This window comes from Hemicordylus capensis, chromosome 3 (genome assembly GCF_027244095.1).
Source record: "Hemicordylus capensis ecotype Gifberg chromosome 3, rHemCap1.1.pri, whole genome shotgun sequence".
In the NCBI taxonomy this organism is placed as follows: Eukaryota; Metazoa; Chordata; class Lepidosauria; order Squamata; family Cordylidae; genus Hemicordylus; species Hemicordylus capensis.
The window spans coordinates 346,014,518-346,041,803 of NC_069659.1; the positions used below are offsets into that span (position 1 = coordinate 346,014,518).

A 27,286-nucleotide genomic window follows, 5' to 3' on the forward strand; every position below is an offset into this window, starting at 1 on the left:
GTTTTGCTTGATTCTGGTGAAATCTGCCCTTGCTAACAGTCTTGCTGCTGCTGCTTCTCTCTCTCTCTCCCTTTTTTGCTGGGAACTAGAAGAATAGTAACCAGAAAGTACTAAATATTTGAATTACTAGAATAATTGCTTTTTAAACTTCCATTAAACATCAGGTGTCTAGTTTTCTATAATGACTTCTCAGTGACCTAATTGCACCTAACTGTATTATTTTTCCCCTATAGCTATGGCCTTGCATTTATAACTACAGTACTCCTTAATCTGACATCCATAGGAATACCTTTTAGAAAAAGCAGATTTGTTTTTGAATTGCTTACATGAAGGTTTTGAGAGCCATCAGATAACTGTAGCTGAATTGATCTGACAAAGCACTTCTGGAAACACAAGGTCATCTTTTGCCTTACAAAATGCAGGTGACACAATTACAGCTAAGCTCTATTTTATGTAAATTCCTTTTCTCTCCGAAAAGACTCTGGAGAGAAACCATTTAGTAAATGAAGTGCATTTGTGTTTGAAAAGGAAACAAAGCATAAATGCTAACCTAGTCCTGACCAAATCCAAGTCTTGTCAGATATTGGGTATGTAGCGATTTTACTAAGAAGTTACTTGGATTTTGGTTGGATCCCTGTTGGGCCCTTTCTAAAGTAATAGAACTGTTCACAGACCCGAGAGGAGCATTTTATGTGCCTTCAATGGGCAATCTTTTTATGCTGCAGCCATCTACTTTGCCAAGAGAACTAGGAAAAGTTCTTATTCAGCTTTTTGGTCTGGTAACTGAAATATTAAACACTGTCGTTCTTATGTAGAACCATACCCATAGGGTAAGCATCTTTGGTCTGCAGTTGAGCTGACTGCCCCATTTAGAAGCGTGGAAATCCTTGTGTGTTGATTCTGCATTTCAGAAGCATAGCTCTCTTGTCTTGGATGACGTTGTGTTTTTTCTTATTTCATTGATTAAGTGCTGTCAAGTTGGTGTTGACTCTTAGCGACCACATAGATAGATTATCTCCAGAATGATCTGTCTTCCACTTGGCCTTTAAGGTCTCTCCGTAGTTCTGGCCTAAGATACAGGTGACCCCTCTTTATTTGCGGGATTTCATTCTTGCCTATAACTGCCAGCATGGAAACTGTGAGTATGAAAACCTTACCCCGATCAAAATCTAGGGGTTAGGTTCCCAACAAAAAAAAATCCCAAAACATGGGAAGAAGGAAGAAATAAGAATAGAAATGCACTGTACCTTGCTCTCCAGGGCTCCAGAAATGCCCCTGAAAACCCCCAGATTGGCCAAATGTCTGGTGAATATAAAAAACAAGTTTTGTTGTTTGGTTTTTAAAGGAAGAGCCTCAAAATGGCTCCACAAATGTAAAATGGTGGCCAAAAGCAACACTTTTAAATAGGCAAATTTTAGCCTATTTTTGTACCACAGATAAAGAAACCGAGTCTCTAATACCTGTCTGCAGATGAGAGCCACCTATACTCTGTAATTCTTGTGTGTTTACAGTAATGCAAGGTGGGGGTTATGCAAAACACCTGTTGATCTTGGTTGATGGTGGCAGCTATAATTATACAAGCTTAGTTGGGCATAGCACTTTGGAACTATGTAGTTTCTAACCCCTTTGGTTAGTTTTTCTGCTCTTGAGGGAGAAGAGACAAATTTCAATGGAGAAGCTAACCCTAATTTGAATCATTGCACGTTAATAGTTGACAGTGTGATAGGGTCTATATTTTGTCTGGGGCACTTTTTTCTTCTGATAGGGTCTGCCTGTGTGTGTATCTGCCACAGACAGGATCTGCTATTGGTTCATTCAGTTTAAACCTCGCCTATGTTCCCCCTTGCTAACATAGTAGATAATAGCATTAAAACAATAAAATTACGAGCTGATAAAGACTGGTTGGATTCTGCAGGGTCAGCTCTCTTGCCTGTTGATCCTTGCTATATCCATGATAATACTGCATGAAAGAGGCTTTTGGATACAGTTTGCTGCTGCCCCCCATGAGCTCAGCAATTTCACTTGTCAATGTGGCCCTGAACTAGAATATCCTCCCCCCCCACCGCCAGGTTTTGAGCAAGAAAGTGCTTTCCTATCATGTGGTGCCTTATCCTGGCAGATGAAATGGAAATGGAAAAACAGTTTCCATGAAGTGGGGTGGGGTAACCTGAGGTGACTCCCTTGGCCTTCAGGCTGGACCTGCCTGGAGAAATGGAGCTTCCCCTTGTCACTTTAGACTGGCTTGATCTCAGCAGCTGAGATTCAAATGGATCAGGAGGTGGGTGGGGTGAGCAATATGTCCTGGAATGACCCTCCCCTTCAGCAGCAGCACCTGCTATCAGTGGCACCTGTTAGAGTGGCTCTGTGGGTCCAGTGGGAAGTATATTTTTTTCACTTGGAGCTGTGTGGTTTTCTTTGTGTGGGGTGGGTGGGTCAGAAAGCACTGAGAAGTCAAAGGCCAGCACAAAGTAAGAACGCATCCCTACCTATCTGCTGAATCTTCATTTATTTATACTACTTTGGAGTCTTTCCCAGTAAAATGAAGCTAACCCCCCTGCCCCCACACCAGCTTTCTTTGCAAGTCTAAGGGGATAGGTTGGGAGCAACCACAAATAGCTTGCTGCCCAGACCAGCCAAAATTTGTGATATATTTTGCCCCCCTACCCCGCCTCTTTGCATGGTGGAACTCAAGGCAGCTTACATAGGATTCCGAGGTGGTCTTCTGTCTGAGCACTGACCAGACCTCCTTAGCTTCATCAGTTTAGGTGCATTTGGCCAAATACTTTGAGTACACCTCTTGATAGGATGCCCATATTAGCTAAGAAATGGGCGATTAAGCTGAACATTGCCAGTGCTTTTGCCATTAGTTAACAAACTTCAATTGATAATACAAGGGGCGGGCGGGGGTGCAGGTGGAATAGACAAAACTGAATTCAGCAGCTACAATGCATGGATGCTCCAGCATGCACATGGAATGCCTGTGAAAGAGGGACTGCCTCATTTTATCCCAAGTTGGAATATTCTGCATGAGCAGGGGGCCTTAGCTCTGAACCATGTGTGCTTCAGAATGCTGTGGAGTTCTGGGCTGCGGCAGGTGTCTTCACTTCCCTGACAGGCAGCTGGCTTTCCAACAGGGTCATTTGAGAAGGCAGTGGAAGATGGTGTGCCAAGCGTCTGTAGTACTGTTGGCAAGAGATCTGAAGGCTTGTACATAAAGACCAATGGTCTTGTGATAGCAAGCATGACTTGTCCCCTTAGCTAAAAAGGGTCCACCCTGGTTGCATATGAATGGAAGACTACATGTGAGCACTGTAAGATATTCCCCTCAGGGCATGGAGCCGCTCTGGGAAGAGCAGAAGGTTCCCAGTTCGCTCTCTGGCAGCATCTCCAAGAGAGGTCTGGGAGAGACTCCTTCTTGCAGCCTTGGAGAAGCCACTGCTAGTCTGTTCAGACAGTACTGAGCTAGATAGCCCAATGGTCTGACTCAGTATATGGCAGCTTCTTATGTTTCTAATGACTGAAGCAGGCAAGAGGAGCAAGGTGCCTCTTCCTTTTGTCAGCTTCTTCCCCCTTCAACATACCACCTGCTACTCAAAGTTGTTTCTGGCAAATGTAGGAGTGGGAATTCAAGTCAGTAACCTGAGAGCTAGGAAACATACCTCAACGGACCGGTGGTGGGTGAGTCTCCAGTGACTGATTCCTACTTGATATTCTACATAAACTCTATAGCCACTGCAACTGTTAACTTTCGAGTTTCTATAATATGTCTTCTGGCTTCTTAATCTCTGTTCTCACTTCTCTTCACCATTTATGTCCTGCACTATTGCCCCAATTCAGAAGAGTTTTCACTGCTCTGCTGCAAAATTCTTAGGATTCAGTATAAAGGTTATACATATGTCATTTATTAATGTATTAAATTATACTAAAGAGATATTTAAGCATGATGAGTCTGGTAGATAGTCCTACCTTTTAGTCTGCTGGCTTATGTCCAGTTTAGCATATTTCTTTTATTTCCAATGGATATGGAAATTATTTAAAATATTAGAGGTCTCTAGAAAATAATGAAAAGGGTGCCAGAGTTGTGTGAATTCTGCGTTCAAGCTCATGCTTGGCATTTCGGTTCACTTGTTGCTCTTGGGCAAGTAGTTATTTATGTGAACATTTCCCCTGCCTTTACAGTTCCATAGACAGTTCAAGGCAGCTTACAATTTTGAAGTCCATAACTTCATACAAAACTAATAAAAAATAAAGCCACTAGAGCAATGTATCTTCATTCAATGGTCTTATCCTTCTTTCCCTAGTTTCTAAAGGTTCTTGTGAAATTGGAATTAAGACTTACAAACTGTGTACATTAAATGCTGTAGAAATTATTATTGTACAAAATTGAGTTTTGGATCTCTTTTTCTCGTTCCTCTTTCAGGGTTTTGACCCACCACATCAAAGTGATACTCGAACTATATATATAGCAAATCGTTTTCCTCAGCATGGCCATTATGTTCCTCAGAAGTTTGCAGAAAACCGAATCATCTCCTCTAAGGTAAGGCAAACCTATATGTTTGCTTTGTCAAACATGCATAATGGAGAGCTTGTGATATGTGAGAAAACAAACCCAACCCAAAAGAACATGTCCAAAAACTCCAAATTGGAATCAACAGTCAGTCATGTCACAACACTAATTTATTTAAAAGCACCATTTTACAAAGGCAATAAGAATACAGCACATCGGTTTTCAGGTGCCTAGATTTTCTACATGATTGCCTAGGAGTGTAGTTAGTGGTGTTGTTCCCCCCCCCCCAAAAAAAAATCAGTCCATACACCACTGAACACATTGGTCTTCATCAGCAGCTCATACAATGAACTCATTCTAATGCTGAGGTTTTGGGGCATGTACCAGCAATGCTGTTGTCATTTTTTATTTTAAGTTTTTAAATGACACTAATTAATCTCATGATGTAGAGACAGCAACCAATGTTGCTTTCAAGTTAATGGTCAATTAAATGACCTAGCCACAGGCTTGAACAATTCCCCTTCTCATTCATCTGTTGAATCACGATGCATGGTGTCCCCCAAATTGCCAGTCCGATTTCATGTTAATTTTTTGCCTCCTGCTTAAAAGGAAATGGTTGAAATATGTATGATGGAGCACTGGAATACCTTTTCTGTAGCATTCATGTGTTACCAAGGATGTTGAATACCAGTAGATACCTTCACAAAAATTAAACCACCAGTGGCTGTAGGCAACCAAAATGAACAGTTGTATCTCCTAGATTTAAATGGCCAAAATCTGTATATGAATAACATTTTCTCCCTGTTGCTTTATGGCTGTGTGTGTTTAAGGGGAGTAAACATACAGAAATTAATTAGCTGACATGAGCATTTTTGCAGGATTATTCTTAACATATTGTTTGTAGATACTAAGGTTGGTTATATAAAGCCCTCTGAGAGAAACTGCCATTGTTCAAAGTGGAAACATTGTTGTGTCTGTGCTATAGAAGTAGTCATGTAACTCTTGATATATTTTTCTCTTGCAGTATACTGTGTGGAATTTTGTTCCTAAGAATTTATTTGAACAATTCAGAAGAGTAGCCAACTTTTATTTTCTTATTATATTTTTGGTTCAGGTAAGTTGGATAAAGCCTACTGTTGCTTAATATTATATAGCTGAAATAATGAGGTTTATCATTTGGGAATTGTTAGTGGTTTGTTTTTTAAATATACTAGTAAATGAGAGTTTGGTTTAGTTGACTTTTGAAACAATTCCAGCTGGGAAACACAAGAAAATAGAAATCTAAACTTGCAAGATGGAATCTCAGAAGAGAGCAGATTGCAAAGAGACCCATCCTATTTGGTCTTCAAAGAGAGTCCCTTTCCAATCAACTAGATTTTTCTAAAATGGGAAAATCTGCAAGGGATGTCTAACTCAAATATCATTGGTCAATGTGAGACTGCAAATAGTGCTGGGTTCATTGTTGGGGAGCAAAAGGGATCATCCATGCTTAATCCTTGCTAAGCCCCCAAAGATCAGAGTGACTTGCTTAATGCTGCTGACTCCTAGCTCAAGTGATTTCACAAGGCTGTTACCAGTTAAGAATTGTAAAGCATTTTAAATATATGGACCATTGCGTTGGCCTAGCATGGACAACAGAATTACTGTTCACTGCTGAGAAATGAATCTCTCAAGGATCTTTTGAATTGGCATACTATCTGATCCTATGTTCTCATCACTCACCAGTTATGTATGAAACAGAATTCAAGAAACATAGACTCTCTCGTCAGGCTTTGTTTTTTGGAACATAAATGATTGGTGACATGAATTAGCATCACTGTCAAAATGGGAAAGGGCATCCTTTTTGGCTTGCTTGAATAATCTGATAAGGAGTTTTTCTAAATCTTGACAATAAGAGTTGTCATCTACAGCATATGAAAGAGATCTCTCTTCACTCTGCAGTTTATTAACCAGTTGGACGTCAGGGTTTCCTCCCCCCCCCCCCCGCCCCAGCAACCTGGTCAGTATTGTAAATGACAGCTCGGCTGTGGCTACTTTTTGGGTTTTGTTGACTCTTTTGCTTCCCAGCTTATATTACATAATGGTAGAGAATGAGCAAATACTTTCAATAGCTCTATAACAGCAGGTGCATTTATATATTTTTAAATATATATTTTATTACTTGGTGTAAAGCCTTCTCTTCCCCTGGTGGAGGGGCTCTCTTAAATAGCCTGGACCCAAGCTGCTAAGGGATTTATAGGTGATAACCAGCACTTTGTATTTCACCTAGAAACATATCGGCAGCCAGTGCAGCTCTTTCAAAACCACTGTTATATGTTCCCTTCATGTTATCCCAGATACCTATCTGGCTGCCGCATTCTGTACCAATTGTAGTTTCTGGACTACGTGCAAAGGCAGCCCCATGTAGAGTGCATTACTTGCTTCTAGAAATGACCTTAAAACAGTGGTACATATGCTGGTAAGGTCATTTACCTGTAGAAGTGGGTAGCCACATAATGGCGCAGTGGGGAAATGACTTGACTAGCAAGCCAGAGGTTGCCAGTTTGAATCCCCGCTGGTATGTTTCCCAGACGATAGGAAATACCTATATTGGGCAGCAATGATATAGGAATATGCTGAAAGGCATCATCTCATACTGCGTGGGAGATGGAAATGGTAAACCCCTCTTGTATTCTACCAAAGACAACTACAGGGCTTTGTGGTCTCCATGAGTCGACATCGACTTGATAGCACACTTTACCTTTTTACCTCTAGAAATGGACGTAGCTGATGTATCAGCCTAAGCTAATAAAAAGCACTCCTGGCCACTGCCTCAACCTGAGAAGCCAGGGAGAGCCTTGGATCCAGGAGCACTTCCAAGCTACATACCTGCTGTTTCAGGGGGAGTGTAACCCCATCCAGAACAAGCAGATCTAAACCATCTCCTGTGTCCTGCCCCACTCCCCGAGGTACAGTCTACCTCCATCTTATTTGGATTCAACTTCAGTTTGTTATCCCTCATCCAGCCCATTACCACCTCCAAGCAGGCATATAGGGAAGATATGCCATTTCCTGATGAGGTTGACATGGAGAACTAGATCTGGGTGTCATCAGCATATTGATAACACCAAACCCCCTGATGATCACTCCCAGCAGTTTCATGTACATGTTCAAGAGCACTGGAGACAGTATGGAGCCATGTGGAACTCTATACTTCTGTTCTTGCTGTTCTTGTGGAACTCTATACTTCTGTTCTTGCTTTGCAGAGCAATAGTTTCCAAGCGACACAATCTACTAGAGAGGTAGGAGCAGAACCATTGTAAAACAGTGCCACCCAATCCCACCTCCCTCTGGCAGTCCAGAAGGATACCATTGCTGATGGTAACAAAAGCTACAGAGAGATTCAAAAGGATCAGCAAAGTCACGCTTCCTCTGTCGATAGCCAGTTGGAGATTATCCATCAGGCAGACCAAGGCCATCTCAACCCCGAAGCTCACACGAAAGCTAGTTTGAAATGGGTCTAGATAATCTGCATCATCTAAAACTGTCTGGTGCTGAGAGACCACCACCCGCTCAACCACCTTGCCCAACCATGGAAGGTTAGAAACAGGTCTGTAATAAGCTAACTTTAAGGGATCTAGTGCAGCTTTCTTCAAAAATGGTCTAATAGCCTCCTTAAGACAAGGAGGCATCCTGCCCTCCCTCAGAGAAGCATTTATAATATTTACCAGACCCTCTCTGATAATATGATTATAAGATGAGATAAGCCAAGTTGGGCAAGAGTCAAGAGAACAGGTTGTAGGGCACACAGTCTGAAACAGTTTGTCCACTTCCTCAGGAGACACAAACGGAAAATGATCTGATCTAATCCCATAAGAGGAATTGCTGGACACCTCCACAGTAGACTCTGCAAGAACTGTGGAATCCAGCTTGGCCCGAATGAGAGATTTTATCCACAAAAAAGTTATTTAAAATGTCAGAGTAAGTAACCGATGGTTCCAAGTTTAAATTTAAGGGGAGGGGGTACATACTAGCCCCCTCACAACCCTAGACAACTCAGCTGGACATGAATTTGCAGAAGTACTGTGGACAGAAAAGAACTGCTTCTTTGCCGCCCGCACAGTCAGAGCATAGATCTTCAAATGTGCTTTATGTTGTGCCTAGTCAGACTTGCATTGAGTCTTCCTCCATTTGCACTCTAGTCGTCTACCTCACCGCTTCAGCTCCTGTAGTTCATCTGAATACCATGGTGCTGTTTTTAAAGCAAGTCGGAGAGGATGCTTAGGAGTGATTGTGTCTACTGCTCTAGTGATTTCATTGTTCTATGTTTGTACCAGAGTATCGACAGAATCTCTAGCAGAGCCAACCCTGAACCTTTCCAAGCGTTCTTGGAATCCTATTGGATCCAGTAACCTCCTTGTGCAGACCAATCTAATAGGTCCTTCACCCCTGCAGAGTGGTCAAGACTGTAAGTTCTACCTTAACCAGATGGTGATCCATCCATGACAGTGGGGAGTCTCCACCCACGGGGCACCACCCTGATCAGAGCAAAAGACCAAATCAAGCATGTGACCAGCATCGTGTGTCGGTCCAGAGACCAACTGAGAAATGTACACAGCACAATTCCCAATCCTGACCTCAGTCCTTCCATTTCTGGTTCCATGCAACTGCCTTCTATGTATAGGGCATGATCCATCCCATAATAGAGCATTCCGTTCAAGGGCAGGGGTCGGTACACCACAGCCTTTACAGAGGCTCTTGTACTTTCAGGAAAGGCAGCTTGCTCCAGCTGTGTAAAGGTATCCTAAGTCCTGCAAAAAGTATTCCAGTGCTGGCACAGTCTCTTAGCTTCCCTCTAACTAGATGTTTTGGTACTGCAAGCAGGACTGATGAGGACCAGCCTGCCAGGAGAGGTAGATAAGAATGGCCTCTCCAAGTGTGTGCATTGGCCCTCAAGGGCAGGATAAAGTGCTGACAGTACCATGAGACTGGACCTTGGACTTCATTTGCATGTGTATGTGCTCCCCTCCCTTTGCAAACAGGTGTTTGGATTGTTTTGTTTACTTACATTTTGCATCCCTTTCAATGATTGTCAGTCTTGTATAGTTGCCTTTAGATTATTCCCTGGGTTTTTGTATAGAATTGTGCATTTAAAAATCATGTTTTAAGCCACAGAATTGGAAAAAAGGGAGAGAAATTATAGGAAGGAAAAACTAACAGCCCTCTAAAAGCACCTGGAAAATCAGGTTCTCAACTAACGTGTTTAAAGGTCCTTGTTCCCTTTTCCGGGTAGTCATTTAACCTGTCTGTGCAGGTTGTGATACAGTGATGTCATCTACACTGTGAGTCATTTTTCTCGGATTTCCTCTCAGCTTGTATCTGTGTATTTAATGAGTTCTGTTGAAGCCTCTTCCCATCTAAATATAGATCTTAGAGGGAAGATATTCCAAATCTTAAAAGATTCCTAATATAAAGCAGAAGCTTGTTTATACCTAATATTCAAGTGTTAGTATTTGAGCAGTAACCTCAATCAAACTAATGTCAATATGCGCCCTTCTGGCTTGTTTTCTCACTCTGCTTTATCAGTGTCCTTGGTAGTATGTACCTGAACATTTATGTTCTGCTAGGAAATGAACTGAGAAATGCAGTTTAATTTGCAACACTTTGCTTTCTTTGCAAATAAGATTTGAATTAACATTAGTACAGTGGTAATGGAGTTCTGTTCTTCCACATGAAACTGTTCTGAATGCATGTATTCAAGTTATCCCTTTCTTCCTCCAAGTAGTTGAGTGGTTTACATATTTTGTTTTTAATATAATGCAAACCAAATGCAAGTCAAGGGGGGGGGGGAAGACTCACAGGCAGGGCATCATACAGTGGCCAGCCCTTTCTGTTTGACCTTTTTAAAGGATTCTAGTTTGCTTCCATCAACTGTCTGCATTGTTCCAAAAGTGAAGAAGGTCTTTTAGGATTTGTCTTTGTGACAATTAGCATAGCTTGCCATTCTGCTCTTATTCATTCCTCTTGAATTAGTATCAGCTGATTTCCTACTACTGCCAAGTTGTGCACTGTGGTTAAAAGATCACTAGCCAAATTGGTGGCGGCATATCTTGCATTTGACTTCCAGGTGGTCTCCCATTCTGGCAACTTATAGAGTCAGGCATGCTCAGCTTCAGCAGTAGAACTTGTTTGTTGTTTGTATGCATGTTAGTTAATTATTGCTTAATATGTTTCCCTTCAAATCTGGAAAAGCAGATTATTCTAAATCAGTTTCTTCCAAGAACTTGCATTCTCCTTTCACCCCCCAAAAGGGAGGCCCTGTCTTTTGAATAGGACACTTAATACATCTTATTCCTTGTACAATTGCATTCAGCTGTGTAGATGCTGTGCATTTTTAAACGTCTTGCAAGTGTAGAATCTGCTCTCAAGCCTGCTCTCAGCCCTTGAGTGGTCTATTTTCACTTAAAAAAAAAAAAGTCATGTGGTATGGGGTGGGGAAGTGTGCAACGAGAGGGATAGTTCTTCAGAGTACTTTCTCTGGCGTGGTAGAGGGTTCGCCTTCATGTAAAGGAGCCGTTTTGCACACCGAAAGTGCATGGTACTACTGAAAGTGGTTGCTTCCATATGGCACTAACACAGTGTTGCAATTTATTTGGATTCAGAGCAGTTTAAAAAGGGGCTTTTTAGAGCTTTCATTGTTTACCTTGTAAGCAACATTCTACAAATCCTTATAAAATGTAGAGATGTTGGAGAAGGCTGCTTTTGGTCAGCAGAAAGGGATTCAGAACATGAGCAACAGAAAAATGCAGATTTACATGAATGTGTCTGACACAAAGTACAAGGTTTTAGAATTCCTTGGTATAGAGTTGTGTGTTAGGGTATAGCTAGTCCTGATTACTAAAGCCCTGATAATCCACTCCAGAGAGAACCTGTTTTCTGTGATGTGGGATGGCATATTGGAATTCAGAATTTATTTTATATCAAACAACCAGCTGCAAACTACTGACCATTTCTGTACTGTGTGAGTGCTGTTGCTGTGCTCATCCTGACTCAGTCCATGAAGAGCCTCTCTGTGATGCAATTTCAAACTATTCAGCTTTGCCTTTTGAATGAAGCAACTGTGGGCAATACCAGTTGCCTCATCTCTTGCCTGGAAAAGAGGAGGGATGAGCAGATGGGAAGCCCTGTGCAGCTGGTCCCGCCCATCTGTTTGGTTTATTCATTCTCGCGTTCATCATGAGGAAGCAGCTCTCATGCAAAGGCTTGTGTACATAAGTGCAAGCTGATGACCAGTGTGCATGTAAGTCTTAGAATTAGTATTGTATAATCTGCAAGCAGCGCAAATATACCTAGTACAAAATAGTGTGTTCCTGCTACTTTTATCACAGAAACTTCATAGTGTAAAATAGACTGCCAGTTTTCAGTGCATCTTGCTAAACTGTTTTTCTGTGAGGATAGGCTATTAGATGATAATCCTTAGAGTAGAGAACTGTTCTTGATCATTTGCATAAAGTCTATTCTTCCAGTTTCTTAGAGAATGTGCTAAATCCTCCTTAAAGGTAGTAAGCCTCTAGGATTAGTGCTAGCGTTTCTGAGTGACTGCCCTTCTGTTGATTTTTCTGAACACATGCAGTATATCCTGCAATATAGCTATTTTCTTCCAGCAGTGGAAAAAGATAGGAGCTTATTAATGTGTTCTGCTGCAGTTAGCAGAACAGTAGTAGTGTGATATAACAAATGGCAAAATGGGCAATCTGTTGTTTAGGAACAAGGTCTGTTGCCTGAGCATTATGGAATTTAAGTCTCTTGATCATGAACATTTCTGTTGTAGCCTCCAAACCATTTGTTAAAACATACACCATTATCCAACAGCTCCCTGTCTGAGCCATGCATTCTGGCAGAGGAAATAAGGAGCTTACCACCACCCCCATCTCCTGTGTGATCAGTCCAGAGAGAAGGAACTTGGAGAGGTGTTAGGTTGTACAGCAACCTAATGAAACACAATCTTCCTCCATTCCCATACTGGTACTCTAGGAGGGGAAGAAAGGCTGTGCCCTGCCAGGTCACTGTGCATCCTGTGTAGTGTCAGGGATTGGCATTGCTGGACAACTGCTGAGAGCCTAGGGACCACTCTAGAGATTGGTCGAATAAGAGCCTATGGGTCCAAAAGGACCTATTGCTGATCCCCAAGTTCATAACCTTCATGTGGTAATGAAGCAACTTGGGGCCCACCCAGGTAGATCAGGGCCTGTGTAAGGCAGTTTACTAAGGGCCTCTGAAGCATATGATGTAAAAACTGCGTGTTTGGGAGCTCTCATAGACAATATCTTCATCTTTGTTTTTCCCATCTAGCTTATGATAGATACGCCTACAAGTCCAATTACCAGTGGATTGCCATTGTTTTTTGTAATAACTGTGACCGCCATAAAGCAGGTAAGGAGATGTGACTTCTTGTGGAAATAGTTGCTTGGGATGGACCTATGTATTATCATCAACATAATAGGAGTGGTGCTGAAAATGGCATCCCTATGTCAAGTTCTTTGTTCTGTAATGTGTAGAATTACTTACACCATGTTGTGACATCACATTATATTAGGGATGTGCACAAAACAAATTTTGCATTTTGTATCAAGCTTGAAACAAAACTAGTTGTTCCCATGAAACAGAACTCAAAATATTTCAAATGTTTCAGCCATAGGGAACAATGGGGAAACTGAAAACACCCCATTTCCCCCCATGGGTAGTGAGACACCAAAGTGGGTTGTGTGTGATAGGGCATGATGGGTGCTACCTACCACCCAACCCACAAAAGAAATGGGCAAGCGTGCAATCTTAAACAAATTTTTAACCTTTCCCCAAAACTAAGGATGAGTCTTTGTGGAGGCACCAAAATACTTCGGCTCCCTGCTGTCAAAACGTTTCAGCACGGGGTTCTCTTAAGAGGAGGCAGGCAGGTCCTACCTGCCTGTCCTCCAAGCCCCCGCTGGCCTGCCGCGGCACTGTTGCTACAGAAAGACTTCTGTGCAAGCAGTAGCTTGTGCCCCTTGCGCCTCTAAAATGCTGCGCTGTGGAGATTGGATGCATCCCTGGCATCCCTCGTACGGCGTCAGCACATAAATGTCATTGGCGTCAACATCATTTAAGTGCTAATGCTGCGTGAGGGATGCTGGGGACGCATCCAGTTTCCATGGCGTGTGCGGCACAAGCTGCCACTTGCACGGAAGCATTTCCGTAGCAATAGCGCTGCAGTGGGCCGGCAGGGGCTTGGAGGACAAGCGGGTAGGACTTGCCCACCTCCTCTTAAGGGAACCCATCGCCACCCTTGGATGAGCACCGAAACAATTTGTTGCACATCCCTACCCCAAAACCCCATAGTTCTGCTTTTGTCAATCTGAGAGCAGAAACACCAGATAGTTATAGCAGCAGTAGCACATCATATTATACTCAGTGCCAAGAAAACAAAACCACAAAATCAAACTTTTGTTCCTCCTAGGCACACTATAAGGGCTCTCTCTGCCTCACAGTCCCTTTGAATACATTTTGATAATTCCCTCCTTTGGGGTTAGCTCCTCCCTCCCTCCAGCCAATAGAGACACAATTGCCCATGAGAATGCTTGATTTGTACAATAACAAGCCAACCAAGAAGCCAAGAGATTGCAAGCCAATCAAAAGCCAGTGCCAGAAAACCAACCAGCAAGGGGAAAATAGGCTTCCAAAATGGCGCTTGAAATGTTGAAACATTCTGATCGAAATGGGGTTGTTTTGTTCTGAGCTCAAAACTGGCCCTTTATTTAGAGAGTGTTTCAAGCTTGAAATCCCCAAAACGGCCCGTTTTGGGTTGAAATGTGAGGGCAGCCATGACATTTTAAAAAGTGGTGATATTGACATAGTACTTGCAATCCTTCACATTACAATGGAAAGAGGAGAAGCTTGAAAAAGGGATGTCTTCTCTAGCAGCAGCATTCTGTCACATGTAGTGTAAGCTTCTGCCCTTAAAGAACACGTTTGTGTTTCACGATTTCTACACATCAGTGGGGGAGGAAGCTAGAGTAGAAATGGACACTTGGCAAACCAGGGTACAGATGTGAGCTCCAGGTTGTGATTTATGGACTGCCAGTCCAGCCCTGATATGACAGAGACTGCTTGCACATATATATCAACACAGCAGAGCTCTGGCCTCCTCCACTGCTGCCACAACTTTTAGGAGCTTTGTGAAATTCAGTGGCATGCTATTGGACTCCAGCTGAAAACAAGTAAATACGTTTTATGTTGCAAATCAGCAGGTTCGCCCTGGGACACTTTGTCTAGCTGCCATGCACTCAGTGACTCATATTATATCCCTTTAGTGGACAGTGATCGACTGACCCAGAATTTTGTGCTGGGGCTTTGTATGTCAGTTTTTATTATAAAGGCTGTTTCCTTCTGTCGTGAGTTTATGCACAACACCCTGAGTAAGACTTGGAGTGGTTTTTGTACTGAGTGAAGCGCTGTTGTGTTGGGCAGCTGCACAAATGCAGCCCGAAGGACTAGAATGTGAATCTTTTCATAGCTCGTGGGGCTTGGTTGTATACTATCCAACCCTCATAGAGGCTTTGGGCTTCTGTGAGCTCCAGTCTCCTCTGCTTGAAGGGACAGAAACTGGCCACTCCAACCTGCTGCACATTCTTCCCACTCACACAAGATATCTTCAGGCCTGTTGCCCTTTGCCTTGGTCACAGCCCTTCACACACTTGTGTTCAGTCAAGTTAAGTACAGCTGAGGAGTGGCCAGACATCTGCTGCCCAGCACAGCATACCTCCAGTGGTTGTTGACTTGTGTCTGTCTTATGTTTCTTTTTAAGATCATGAGCAGGGGCGAAATGAGACCCTCGGGGGACAAAATCGGGGCAGCCCCCGCCCCCTGATCACGTGCACAAAGCAAGCATCCCAGAGCCCTAAGCCGTGCCCCCTGCCTCTGATGTCAGACGCAAGGGGTGGGGCAACCAACATCTCCCTGCCACTGCAGGGCACTGTGGCTGGTGGGGTTCTCTGGCTGGCCTTCGCACTGGCAGTAGGGTGACCTGCTTGGGGGGCCCCTAACCCTCTGGGTCCAGGGACCTTTGTCCCTGCTTGTGCAATGGATGCTGTGCCCATGTTGTGAGCTCTTTGGGGACAGGGGCCATTTTAAAAAACTTACTTATGTCTATGAATACCGTTTTGGGAACTTCTATTGAAAAGAGGTATATAAATATTCATCATATTCTTATTGGTATGTGTCCCAGTCTCTCATTACCTTTTCCATGCATGTGTAAGATTTTTTTGCATCACCTCCACCTCCATCCTGTCTTGGGGATCCTCTTATATAATACACATGCCAGCCGTAAATATGGAAGGATTTTACATCTGGCAAATGCAAGTGAATATTGTCTTGAAGTCAGTGAAATGGTTCGATTTCCACTCAAGCTGAACTGCAGCACCCATTATGGACAAGTTTTGTATTCTTTCTCAAAAGGTCATCGTCATAGCAACTCTACAAGCAGGAACTTGAGTGGCCATTCTCAGTTCTCAGCCAATTTGGTCTCTCACTTACTGAGTTTGAGTTACACAGAAATAGTGCATGTGAATACTCCCTTTCTCCTTCCTATCCAGAGGTAACCTTTTCTTTGCTCAACAGGCATGCAAGTGGTTGGAAAGTTGCTGCTTCTGTTAATCATCATTATACTGCTTTTTAACAGAAATTCTCAGTGTTGTCATTCACAGACCTAATTTAAGGCAGCAAGAACCCTCTGTCAGGTGTCAGCGGACAGCAAGCTGCAGACCAGATTCTTCCTGAAGGCTTCCAGTTGCCAAACACTTCTTTGTTCTCATTATAAGAGATCTATACTGCCTTTCAGCAAAAGCTTCCAGTGCTGCAGACAGAAAATTAGAATTAAACAGTTAACATTACATTGGTAACATTTATTTTATTTTTAAAGAGTAAACACAGCAATCAAAGTAGAGAATAAGGTTTGATTTGTCACACATCTCAGGAAATTAGTGTCATAGATGCTCTTTCCCAGGCAGCTGAGAAATTTTACTTGTTGCTTTCACAACACTTCTAACTTTTTGACTCTTTCCAGGGTTATGAAGACTGGTTACGACATAAAGCAGACAATGAAGTAAATGGAGCTCCAGTGTATGTTGTGCGCAGTGGCGGCCTTGTAAAAACTAAATCAAAGAATATTCTGGTATGCATCTTTGAGCAAACTGATTTTACCCATTCCACAAACATCTTTTCTGCTTTATAAAAAGTAAACAAGCCATTGTTTATATATCCCATTGTGTCGTACATTGTTACAGAGGTCGGTTTGAATTGGCGCTGGTAACACAATTAACACGAGTGCTTTCATCTTTTTTTAAAAAAATAATTCATTAACAAGTACCTGCACATCTCTTCTCAGGTGGGGGATATTGTCAGAGTAGCCAAAGATGAAACTTTCCCCGTTGATCTTGTACTTCTGTCCTCCGATAGAGCAAATGGCTCTTGTTATGTTACTACTGCAACCTTGGATGGAGAGACGAATCTTAAGGTCTGTGTTATCACCTATTGTGTATTACTAGTTTGAAACAGAATTTAGAAATGAGATTTAGTGTTCACTTCCTCAAAATTATTGCTGGAGTGTTTTTAGTTCCTCTCGAAGCACTTAGGGGAGAAGTGCTGTTGATTTCACATTGGATTTCTGTGAATATAAATTCTTCAAAACTTGCAGTATATTCTAAAGCAAATGTAAACTTGGTTCACCCCAAGAGCCGCATCAGTAATAACATGTACTGGAGAGAGAAAAATATAATTTTGTTTGTTGTAACTCTACAGAATGAAGGACACATCACAACTGGTACATGTTTTGCAATGTGATTCTAAAATTGTGACTACCAAATGTGACTCGGCACTTACAAAAAATGTATTCAAAAATTGTTTAACTGGAAAATCATATGTGTTTGGCCTGTTTAATTCTTCCAACATTAATTTTCTCCCCAGTAGATCTTATGTTTAATTTTGTATTATGGGCTCAGGTGACAGACATCAGTGTGACAAGAACTGTACTTGATCTCTCTACACACAATTTCATTGAAGCAGTTAACATCAATTAGTTTTTTCTTCTGGGATTAATCTGGAAAATTTAAGGATACTTTATGCTACAGTCCACACAGCTGCTTTAGATGCCGCTCAGGTTGAATCGGGAAGGCCCCACTCTGAATGCACATGCTCACACTGCCTTGATACTGCCGCCCCAAAAAACCCTCCTTCCCACACAGATGGAAGAAAATTAGAGAGAACACTCCTGCTGGGTAGCCTGATCCTGTGCACATTTGCTTGAATACAGGACTCACCATGTACCCCGATAAGCATGCATAAGACTGCAGCCCTTTTCACACTTTCAGATCCCCTCAGGTGCTTTGGTTCGATAATGACTTACTTTGAAGCATGCCACTAAAAAATCTCGAGAAGAGTGTAGCCTCATCCAGACATTATCGAAAAAGGGCAGTGTACTCAAGTACACCACTGAAATCAGAAACGGAAGTCCCACCTTGCTGGCAAGTTTGTCACTTCCATCACACGGCCCTCGCACTTAGAGCCTCCCATTCCAAGTGTAGTTTGGAGATCTGGTTGGAAGAGCATAAAGCGCTTCTTACCAGAGAGCTCTGATGGGTATAAGGAAGGCATGAATATTAGGGATGTGTGAATCAATTCAGGTGTGAATCTAGTTGTACCTGATTCTAGCCGATTCAGGACATTTGGAGACAGAACAAATTGCTCCTGTGGTTCATTGGCTAGATTTGGGTCCAAATTGATTTGTGCCAGATCCGATTCGAGATTCAGATTCCTCCTATTATTTCCCCAGATTCCCAGCTTTCATTTTAAACAACAACAACAAAAACCCTAAGCTCGAGCCCTTGTAGAAGTAGAATTATGGAGTAAAATGTGCGGTCACTATTTTCCAAGTGTTTGGATTCTTTGGTGTATAGTAACTTTTCCTCAGTGAATCCCTATGAGGATTCATTATATACCTTCATTTCTTCTGTTCATTTTGACTGTCATTGGACAGTGCCAACTGTCAACTGCCATGTGCCAACTACACCCCACTCCCACCTGCAAGTCAGTGGGGTACTACTCAGTTTATGTTCTAGGAATTTTTTTCAAGTGTTTAGACTCTTTGGTGTCTAATAACCTTACCTCATAATGAATCCCTGTGAGGATTCATTACACACCAAAGAATCTAAGCATCTCAAAAATCCCTAAAATATAAACTGAGTACCCAGTGGCTTGCATGTTGGGGGTAGTTGGCACATGGGATGCTACTAATCCCCCACTACCGCCCGCAAAGCAGTGGGGTCAGAATGAACTAAAATGAACAGAAGAAATGAAGGTGTGTAATGAAGACCCCAAATAATCTAAACATTTTAAAAATTCCTTAAAAATAAACTGAGTACCCCTGTGTGTGGGGGTGGTGGTGATGGTGGTAGTATAGTTGACACATGGCAGTTGACAGTTGGCACTGTCCAATGACAGTCAAAATTAACAGAAGAAATGAAGGCGTATAATGAATAGGGATTCATTATGAGGACAAGTTATTAAACTCCGAAGAATACAAACACTTGAAAAATAGTGACCGCCCATTTTGTTCCATAACTCCACTTCTACACGGGCTAGAGCTTAGCTTTTTTTAAAGAAAGAAAGAAAGCTGGGGATCCATGTTAGGGTTAGGATAGGGCGACTTTGAATCCCCATTATTTCCTATGGCGGAAATATACAAAATCAGTAAAAATCAGTGTCCCGCTGCCTTGAAATTTGGGTGGTAGGTTGCACCCATGGAAACATACCCACCACTCAAATTTGGTGCCCCTAGGACCTTTATAGGGAGTCTGAATCAAATTGAATCAGCTGATTCGGGGGAACAGATTCAGGCACAAATCAAATCGAAAAAAATCAATTTGTGCACATCCCTAACGAATATATGCCTTTAGGTTCTACCTAATATGTTGGGGGGAAATTGCTGTTCACTGCTTAATCGAAAATATTTTGTGGGTGGATTTCTTTTTCTAGACACACGTTGCGGTCCCAGAAACGGCCGTATTGCAGTCAGTTGGCAACTTGGACAAACTTGTAGCTGTTATAGAATGTCAGCAGCCAGAAGCAGATCTGTACAGGTGATGGGTTTCTCTATGCTTATCTTTTAAAAGATTTTGGGAAGCAAATGTGTGGCCGTTAAGCATTAGATTGTTTTTTAGGGTAGAACTGCTCCAGAAATTAAAAACTCATTGTAGAGCTTTGTATATTCATGTGTTTCTTTTAAGTACTGGGCAGAAACCTTGGTAATGATACAATACAGAAGAAAAACATTGCTGGATCAGGCCCCAGGCCTGTCTAGTTCAGCATCCTATTTCCCACATTGGCCCGTGAGATGCCTTTGGGAAGCACACGAGAAGGAGATGAAGGCATGCCCCCTCTCCTGCAGCAGGTATTAAGAGTCATTCCGGATTGGGGTGGGCAGTGGCCTTTAGAAAAGCTCTTCAGAAACATTTCATTCATTCATTTTTCATTCATTCGATTTCTATACCGCCCTTCCAAAAATGGCTCAGGGCAGTTTACACAGAGAAATAATAAATAAATAAGATGGATCCCTGTCCCCAAAGGGCTCACAAGCTAAAAAGAAACACAATTTAGACACCAGCAACAGTCACTGGAAGTACTGTGCTGGGGGTAGATAGGGCCAGTTACTCTCCCCCTGCTAAATAAAGAGAATCACCACGTTAAAAGGTGCCTCTTTGCCAAGTTAGCAGGGGTTGGTTTAATCAAACCTTTGGCTAGCTGTAAATTGATTTTACTTTTTAAATTATTGCTTGTGTGAACTGCCATGAGACGTGAGCTTTTGGCAGTATGCAAATATGCCAAATAAATAATAACATAAAAACTGTCTCTGAACCTGGAGGTAGCATAATAGCATCATGACTAGTAGCCATCAATAAATTTGTCCTCCATGAACTTCTCTAATCCCTTTTGAAAGCCAATTAAGCTCTTGGCCATCATCACAACATGTTGTAGCAAAAATCCATAGATAATATGCTGTGTGAAGACGTACCCAGTGACTTGTTAATTTTTAATTGTAGATACACTCTAGAACAGGGGTTCCCAACCTGTGGTACTCCAGATGTTGCTGAACTACAGTTCCCATCATCCCCAGCTACAGCTTATTGTGGCTGGGGATTATGGGAGTTGTCGTTCAGCAACATCTGGAGTATCCTCAGGTTGGGACCATCTGCACTAGAACATTGCTTGTTGCCTTTACTTAGCTCAATTCTTCAGACTCCCTGTTTAAACTGTTAAACAGAACTTGCTAGCTTAGCTATAGTATGTTGTAAGAAGACAAAATTAGACACTTCCTCTCACTGACCCTTAAATTTTGGCTTGACTGTTCAATAGCTTGTATAAATTGTTGAACTTCGCGCCATTTATACTGTAGCTTGAACAACTTTCTACAGGAGTAACGTGGCAATAGGACTGGCCTGCAAAGATCCTGTTCATTGGCACTGGCATCCCTTTCCAAGGCTTCTTTCTAGAGAGAGATTGGGATCTGGCCTCGGGCTTGCTTCCTCACCAGGAGGAGAAATTGATGCCTAAGTTGGGATCACTCTTGGTTATTTTAAAGTAGGATCTTGCCTGACCTTGGAATGTAATACACGGGTTCCATCAGTTATTTCTTCCCATTGCAAGGTATTGGTGAAGAACTGTGTCAGTCTGCAAATCCTTCTGCAGAGAAAATAGGCAAATATTTCTTTTAAAATGCTAAAGAGGGTTCCTGTTGGTTCTGTAGCGTTCCCACCCACCCCCTTCCTACATCTAGAAATCAATATGAAAGGAAACACATGTTCCCTCATCTTACACAATGGTCCAAAATGAAAATATGTGGCTCTGACTTGTATTAACGGAACTTTACATTTATCCTGTGGGCATCTTGTCATATAATCAATTTTTGCAGTCTTCTTAAATTCCCTTTCTAATAATACTCCTTGAGAAGGTGAATTATTTTCTTGTCTATGGCCATTTCCTAATATGCCTCCATGGAATCATTCACTAGTATGTCCTGACCAAGGATGAATGAAGATCGAAGTTGAACGTTGCCTTCTATGTCATACCATTCCTAAGTCAAAACTTCCATAGCTGTAGTAAAAAGCTTTGTTTTCAGAAGTATATGCTTCTGACATCTGAATCTCTCTTACAGATTTGTTGGAAGAATAACTATAACTCAACAAATTGAGGAAATAGTACGGTAAGCCAAATATAACTCAAGCTAATATGATTACTTTGCCGGGGTTTGTAGCTCAGTTGTAGAACACACACTGTGGATGCAGGTCCCAGGTTCAGTTTTCAACATGTTCAGTTAAGGATCAAAGACAGCCGTTCTTGGAAAGGCCGTGCTTCAGAACTTGGAGAACTGCTGCCAATTAGAAGGACCAGTGGTCTGTCTTGGCATAAGGCAACTACATATATTCATATGCAGATCTCCTGTCTGCTGTGTGCCTGGAGGTGAAGCTCTGACAGATGGCCATCTAGGCTCTGTTTGAAAACTTCTAGAGAGGGAGAGCTCACCACTGCACAAAGCATACTGTTCCAGTGTCAAACAGCTCTCTGCTTATTTACTACTTGGAAATATTTGGGGGGGGGTGTCTAATGGGTCTGTTCCTATTTCCTGTGCATTTTTGCTGTACCTTCTTTAATGGAAAAGTGTCTATCTATAAGTGTTGTGGAGAACATTCAAGGAGTCAGTAAAGCAAGCTTGCCTCCTTATTTTAGAGTTTGCTGTGGCAGCAAACAGCTGCTTGTGAAAAGTGTAGAAGTATGCCTGCTAACTGAGCAAAAAGACAGCTTTTTAAAATGGTAATTCTCCTTGATTGGTGGGGGAGAACTGGTCCTATCCAGCCTCAAGCACAGCATCCTTCCAGTGGCTGTTGCTGGTATCTATTTTATGTTTCTTTTTAGATTGTGAGCCCTTTGGAGACAGATTTCAGTCTCTCTCTCTCACACACACACACACACACTCACACACACACACACACACACACACACACACACACACACACACACAACCACTATGAGAACTTTTGTTGAAAATCGGTGTATAAATATCCATAGGACTAGTAGAAACACTTATGCCAACTCTTTATCAGCTTTGAGTAACCACAGGCTTCCCTTGGGAAGGATGTAGTTGCAAGGGTCCTGCTTTCAAATGTCTTGACTGAGAGCAGCAAGTGCCTACTGAAGGGGAAGGCCCCACCATCGTTCGTGCCTTCCAAAGTTGCCCTCGCTGTGGTGCTCAAGTCTCCATGTCGTTCAGCTACCAGACTTTTCTGAAAAATCATCCTGTACCATGAGGGCCTACTTTAGTTTCTGGTTGAAGTTTGCCTGCTTGCTTCACATTTTTAAAAAAACATTTGGCTGGCTGGCCTCTCTTAAGACCTTGGGGACTACTGGGATCTGGTTTTCTACCAGAAGAAAGTTTATGCAAGAACTAAATGGAAACTCCGGTCCCATTCAGAAGTAACAGCAGGCATTGTCATTGCATCTGGATTGGGTCTTAGAGAAAGCTACTTGAAATATATTCTGCTCTTTGATGTGATTTAGCCTAGTGTTGCTGCACTATAAAGTCTCCATTTTATTTTAGCTGTTGTTTTTATCAAGAATATGTATACAAGTGGCCCTCATTATTCAAAGGGATTCTGTTCTAGCCTACAGCCGTGGATAATGAAACCATGAATAACGAGACCTTGGGTCTATGGGAATTGGGGGGGTTAGGTTTCTTTTAGCCTAAAATGGTTTTAAAAAGCAGAAATAAAGGGAATAAAGCACAGTACCTTGCTCTCCAGAAAGGCCCCCCAACATACACAAATCCTCCACATTTCTGAGGTTTAAAAGGGGGGGGGGGATATTTTAAAGAGCTACAAAATGGCTCCGTGCTGCAAAATGGTGGCTGGAAATGACATCGGAAGTCATTTCTGGCCACCCAGGAATGAATTTTGCTTATTTTTAAAACCATGGATAACTAGGTTGAATCTATATTGTCCAACTGCGGATATGCAAAATGGTGGGTGCTGGGACCATGGATAACGAGGGCCACCTGTATACCACTTTTCAGCAAGGAAGGTTCTCAAAGTAATTGACATAGAAAAAGGAATCCGATGGTTGTCTGTCCCAAAAGAGCTCACAATCATAAGAGAACATAAGTAGACACCACCAGCAGCTACTGAAGGGACACAATCATGGGGTTCGGTAAGAACTGTTGCTCTCCTCTTGCTGAATATAAAAGAGCTACCACTTTTAAAAGTATCTCTTTGCCCAGTTATCAGCAGTTAGAAAAAGACCTTTTTGGTTGTAGCACCTAGTTTGCAAAATACCATCCCCTTGGAGGTTCAGCAGACCCTCTAATTGGCCTCTGTTCTGCACCTGACCAAGACTTTTTTAGATGGGCAATTGGCTGCTGATGTCTAGGAGGCTGGATTTTATAACTGACCATTTCTGCATGTGGGGGGGAGGTTGTCTAGTGCTATGGCATGTCTTCTTAATTTTAAATTGTATTTTAACAAATTTTGTTGGGTTGACTCTACACTGCTTTGGGTACTGGTGTGGAAAAGCAGTACAAGCACTGAATAAATAACTATATGAACAATCCTCCCAAGCCCTGTCTGCCAAATCCCTCTCATTCACTGAAGTATGGCTAGATCTCTGCCCTTCTGTGGTGGCACCCACTCCTTAAGAGTTGCGTTCCCAGAAAAGGGTGCCTGCCTGACTACTCTGCCCATGTCAGGAGATTACTGAGACTTTCCTTTTTAGGAAGGCTTGTATTTTGTTGGATTCATGATAGTTTCTGATGTTGCAGCTGGCTGGTTTAGTTATGCTGTAGATCTTGTTCTTAACTGTCAAACTGTGTGTGTGTGTGTGTGTGTGTGTGTGTGTGTGTGTGTGTGTGTGTGTGTGTGTGTTCGGGGGGGTTAATGTTGTAAGCCTCATAGGAGTCTGAATACTTGTGAGGCATAAGTTTAAAAACAATACTAAGTTTTCTTGATTTTTTTTGCTTGCCTTGCGCTAGAAAGGAAATTTCCATTGTCTTCCTGTCCAAGTCGTTTTGAAGTGCTGGAAAAATGTTCAGCTTCGAGGTTAATCTGTGTGAGCTAATTAGTTCACAGGTTGTAACAGAAATGGCTTAAGCTATGAAGAAGTAGCTACAGGCTGCGACTCCTGCTTTTACTTGATGTCACTAAGTTGTCAGCTTGATCAATTTAAGTTGTCAGCTTGATCAAGAAGCAGGGGTAAGCAGCCATGTGGCCAAATTTGCAGATGATACCGAACTCTTCCGGGTAGTGAAATCCAAAACGGATTGTGAGCAGCTCCAAAAGGATCTCTCCAAACTGGGGGAGTGGGTGACAAAATGGCAAATGCGGTTCAGTGTTAGCAAGTGTAAAGTGATGCACATTGGGACGAAAAACCCCAACTTCAAGTATATGCTGATGAGATCTGAGCTGTCGGTGACGGACCAGGAGAGGGATCTTGGGGTCGTGGTGGACAGCTCGTTGAAAGTGTTGACTCAGTGTGCGGCAGCTGTGAAAAAGGCCAATTCCATGCTAGGGATCATTAGAAAGGGGATTGAAAATAAAACGGCTAACATTATAATTCCCTTATACAAAACTATGGTGCGACCACACTTGGAGTACTGTGTACAATTCTGGTCACCACATCTTAAAAAGAACATTGTTGAACTGGAGAAGGTACAGAAGAGGGCAACCAAGATGATCAGGGGCCTAGAGCACCTTTCTTATGAGGCAAGACTAGAACACCTGGGGCTTTTTAGTTTAGAAAAAAGACTGTGCGGAGATATGATAGAGGTCTATAAAATCATGCATGGTGTGGAGAAAGTGGAGAGAGATTGATTCTTTTCCCTCTCACACAACACTAGAACCAGAGGTCACTCCATGAAATTGATTGCCAGGAGGTCTAGGACCAACAAACGGAAGTACTTTTTCACACAATGCGGATCCACTTGTGGAACTCTCTGCCACAGGATGTGGTGACAGCCAACAACCTGGATGGCTTTAAGAGGGGTTTGGATGACTTCATGGAGGAGAGGTCTATCAATGGCTACTAGTCGGAGGGCTGTGGGCCACCTCCAGCATCAAGGGCAGGGTGCCTCTGAGTACTAGTTGCAGGGGAGAAATGGCAGGTGAGAGGGCATGCCCTCAACTCCTGCCTGTGGCTTCCAGTGGCAACTGGTGGGCCACTGTGCAAAACAGGATGCTGGACAAAGATGGGCCTTGGGCCTGATCCAGCAGGGCTGTTCTTATGTTCTTAATTCAAACTGATCTAACTTGCAAAACTAGTTTTTATTTGCTGCTCTTGAAAATTATAACCAGTCCACTAAGAAAATGACTCCAACTAGTACTACCCTAAGTTCTTCTTCACTAGTTTTGGTTTTCTTAAATGGTGTAAATTCTGAGTGTATTTAAGAAATAACTTCATTTTTTAAGCTTGGTTTTCTAAAGGTATCCAATAGAAGTCCTCTTCCCCCCCACCCCAGATATATAGTGTGGTTTGGCATTCCACCATCAGATCAAATGTAATTCTGTGGAATGCTTGTTCAGCTCCCCCACATATGCTAGGCCCCCTAGTGAACCCCTGGACTAGGTTTTCCTGGGGGTCACATTGAGAAGGATTTCAGGATTGGCAGGCCAATCTACCTCCTCCCAAAGTACTCCCTCTCCCATCTCTGGAGTGTCAAGTTGCAGGGGTAGAAGAGAGAAACATCACTCTAGATAGGGGTCTTATTGGCTTAGAGTCTCCACATGTTGACCTCTTGATAGAGTCTGAAACATTTTTAATTACTGGTTGGATGAGCAAGAGTTCCCAAATGTTCCAGGTGTATCTGTGTTGAGCAGCTAACCAAGATCGACTTTTGGTTTGGCAAGCAGTTCTGGGAAGATGTTGTCATCTTTTTCCTTGCAAACAGAAATAATGGGGAAAACCCTTTAGAAGTGCAGCATCTTTGTAAGGGAGAAAAGTAGGGTGAGAGACCCTCAGGGTTTTGTTTAATTATTGTGAAATGGCTAGTTTGGGGAAAACAGTAGTTATTCAGTTGCATGTAGTAGTTCTGTTACACGTTGATACTATAGGTACAAAAAATTAACCTGCAGAGAGATCAGGAATGTTTTTGGGGAAATGTGTAGATAACCAAAGCATCTTAGATGTGCACAATGGAATTAAAATCCTTTACATGGCAGTGTAGGTTCTCTTCTCCCCCCACCCCCGGCCTACCCATCCACCCCCTCTGTGGTTCAATTTCTGTTTTAAGTAACTGTAGGCAAAATAAGGAAAGTTACCTTTTCTTTCTTGACTTAATGTGATTTTGATGGTTCCCAGAGATGAAAGGGGCACTGGAAATGGCACGCAGAGCTCTTTGCCTTGAATGAACCCAGCTTTATTCCTGTGGTGCTATCCTTGGATGATAACAAATTTATTAAATCCATCTTATCAGAACTGTTAGCATCTAGGAACCTAAACATTTAAATGGCTGCTATTGCATATTCGGTTGCAACTGTAAACACAGATCTCTCTCTTGGTGTCTTTTTCAGACCTCTAGGCCCCGAAAGTCTCTTACTTCGAGGAGCAAGATTGAAAAACACAAAAGAAATTTTTGGTTTGTAGACATTTATGTATTTCAGTAATTTCCCATACTTAAAGCTGGATAAGGGAACATAGCTTCCCCCTCAGAATCTTATCATCTCTCAGAATCAGCCA

The 27,286-nt window shown here is 42.4% G+C and overlaps 1 protein-coding gene across 9 annotated transcripts in view; it reads left to right on the plus strand.

The window, feature by feature from the left end:
- ATP11B (ATPase phospholipid transporting 11B (putative)) overlaps positions 1 to 27,286 on the plus strand; it is a 129,739-nt gene that overhangs the window by 20,595 nt on the left and 81,858 nt on the right. For all 9 annotated transcript variants that reach the window (XM_053306256.1, XM_053306258.1, XM_053306255.1 and 6 more), the window contains exons 2-9: positions 4,421 to 4,537; positions 5,532 to 5,621; positions 12,839 to 12,919; positions 16,584 to 16,691; positions 16,905 to 17,033; positions 19,550 to 19,653; positions 21,726 to 21,773; positions 27,121 to 27,185. In XM_053306256.1, coding sequence (XP_053162231.1) covers positions 4,421 to 4,537; positions 5,532 to 5,621; positions 12,839 to 12,919; positions 16,584 to 16,691; positions 16,905 to 17,033; positions 19,550 to 19,653; positions 21,726 to 21,773; positions 27,121 to 27,185 — 742 coding nt within the window. The remainder of the gene's footprint in view (positions 1 to 4,420; positions 4,538 to 5,531; positions 5,622 to 12,838; positions 12,920 to 16,583; positions 16,692 to 16,904; positions 17,034 to 19,549; positions 19,654 to 21,725; positions 21,774 to 27,120; positions 27,186 to 27,286) is intronic.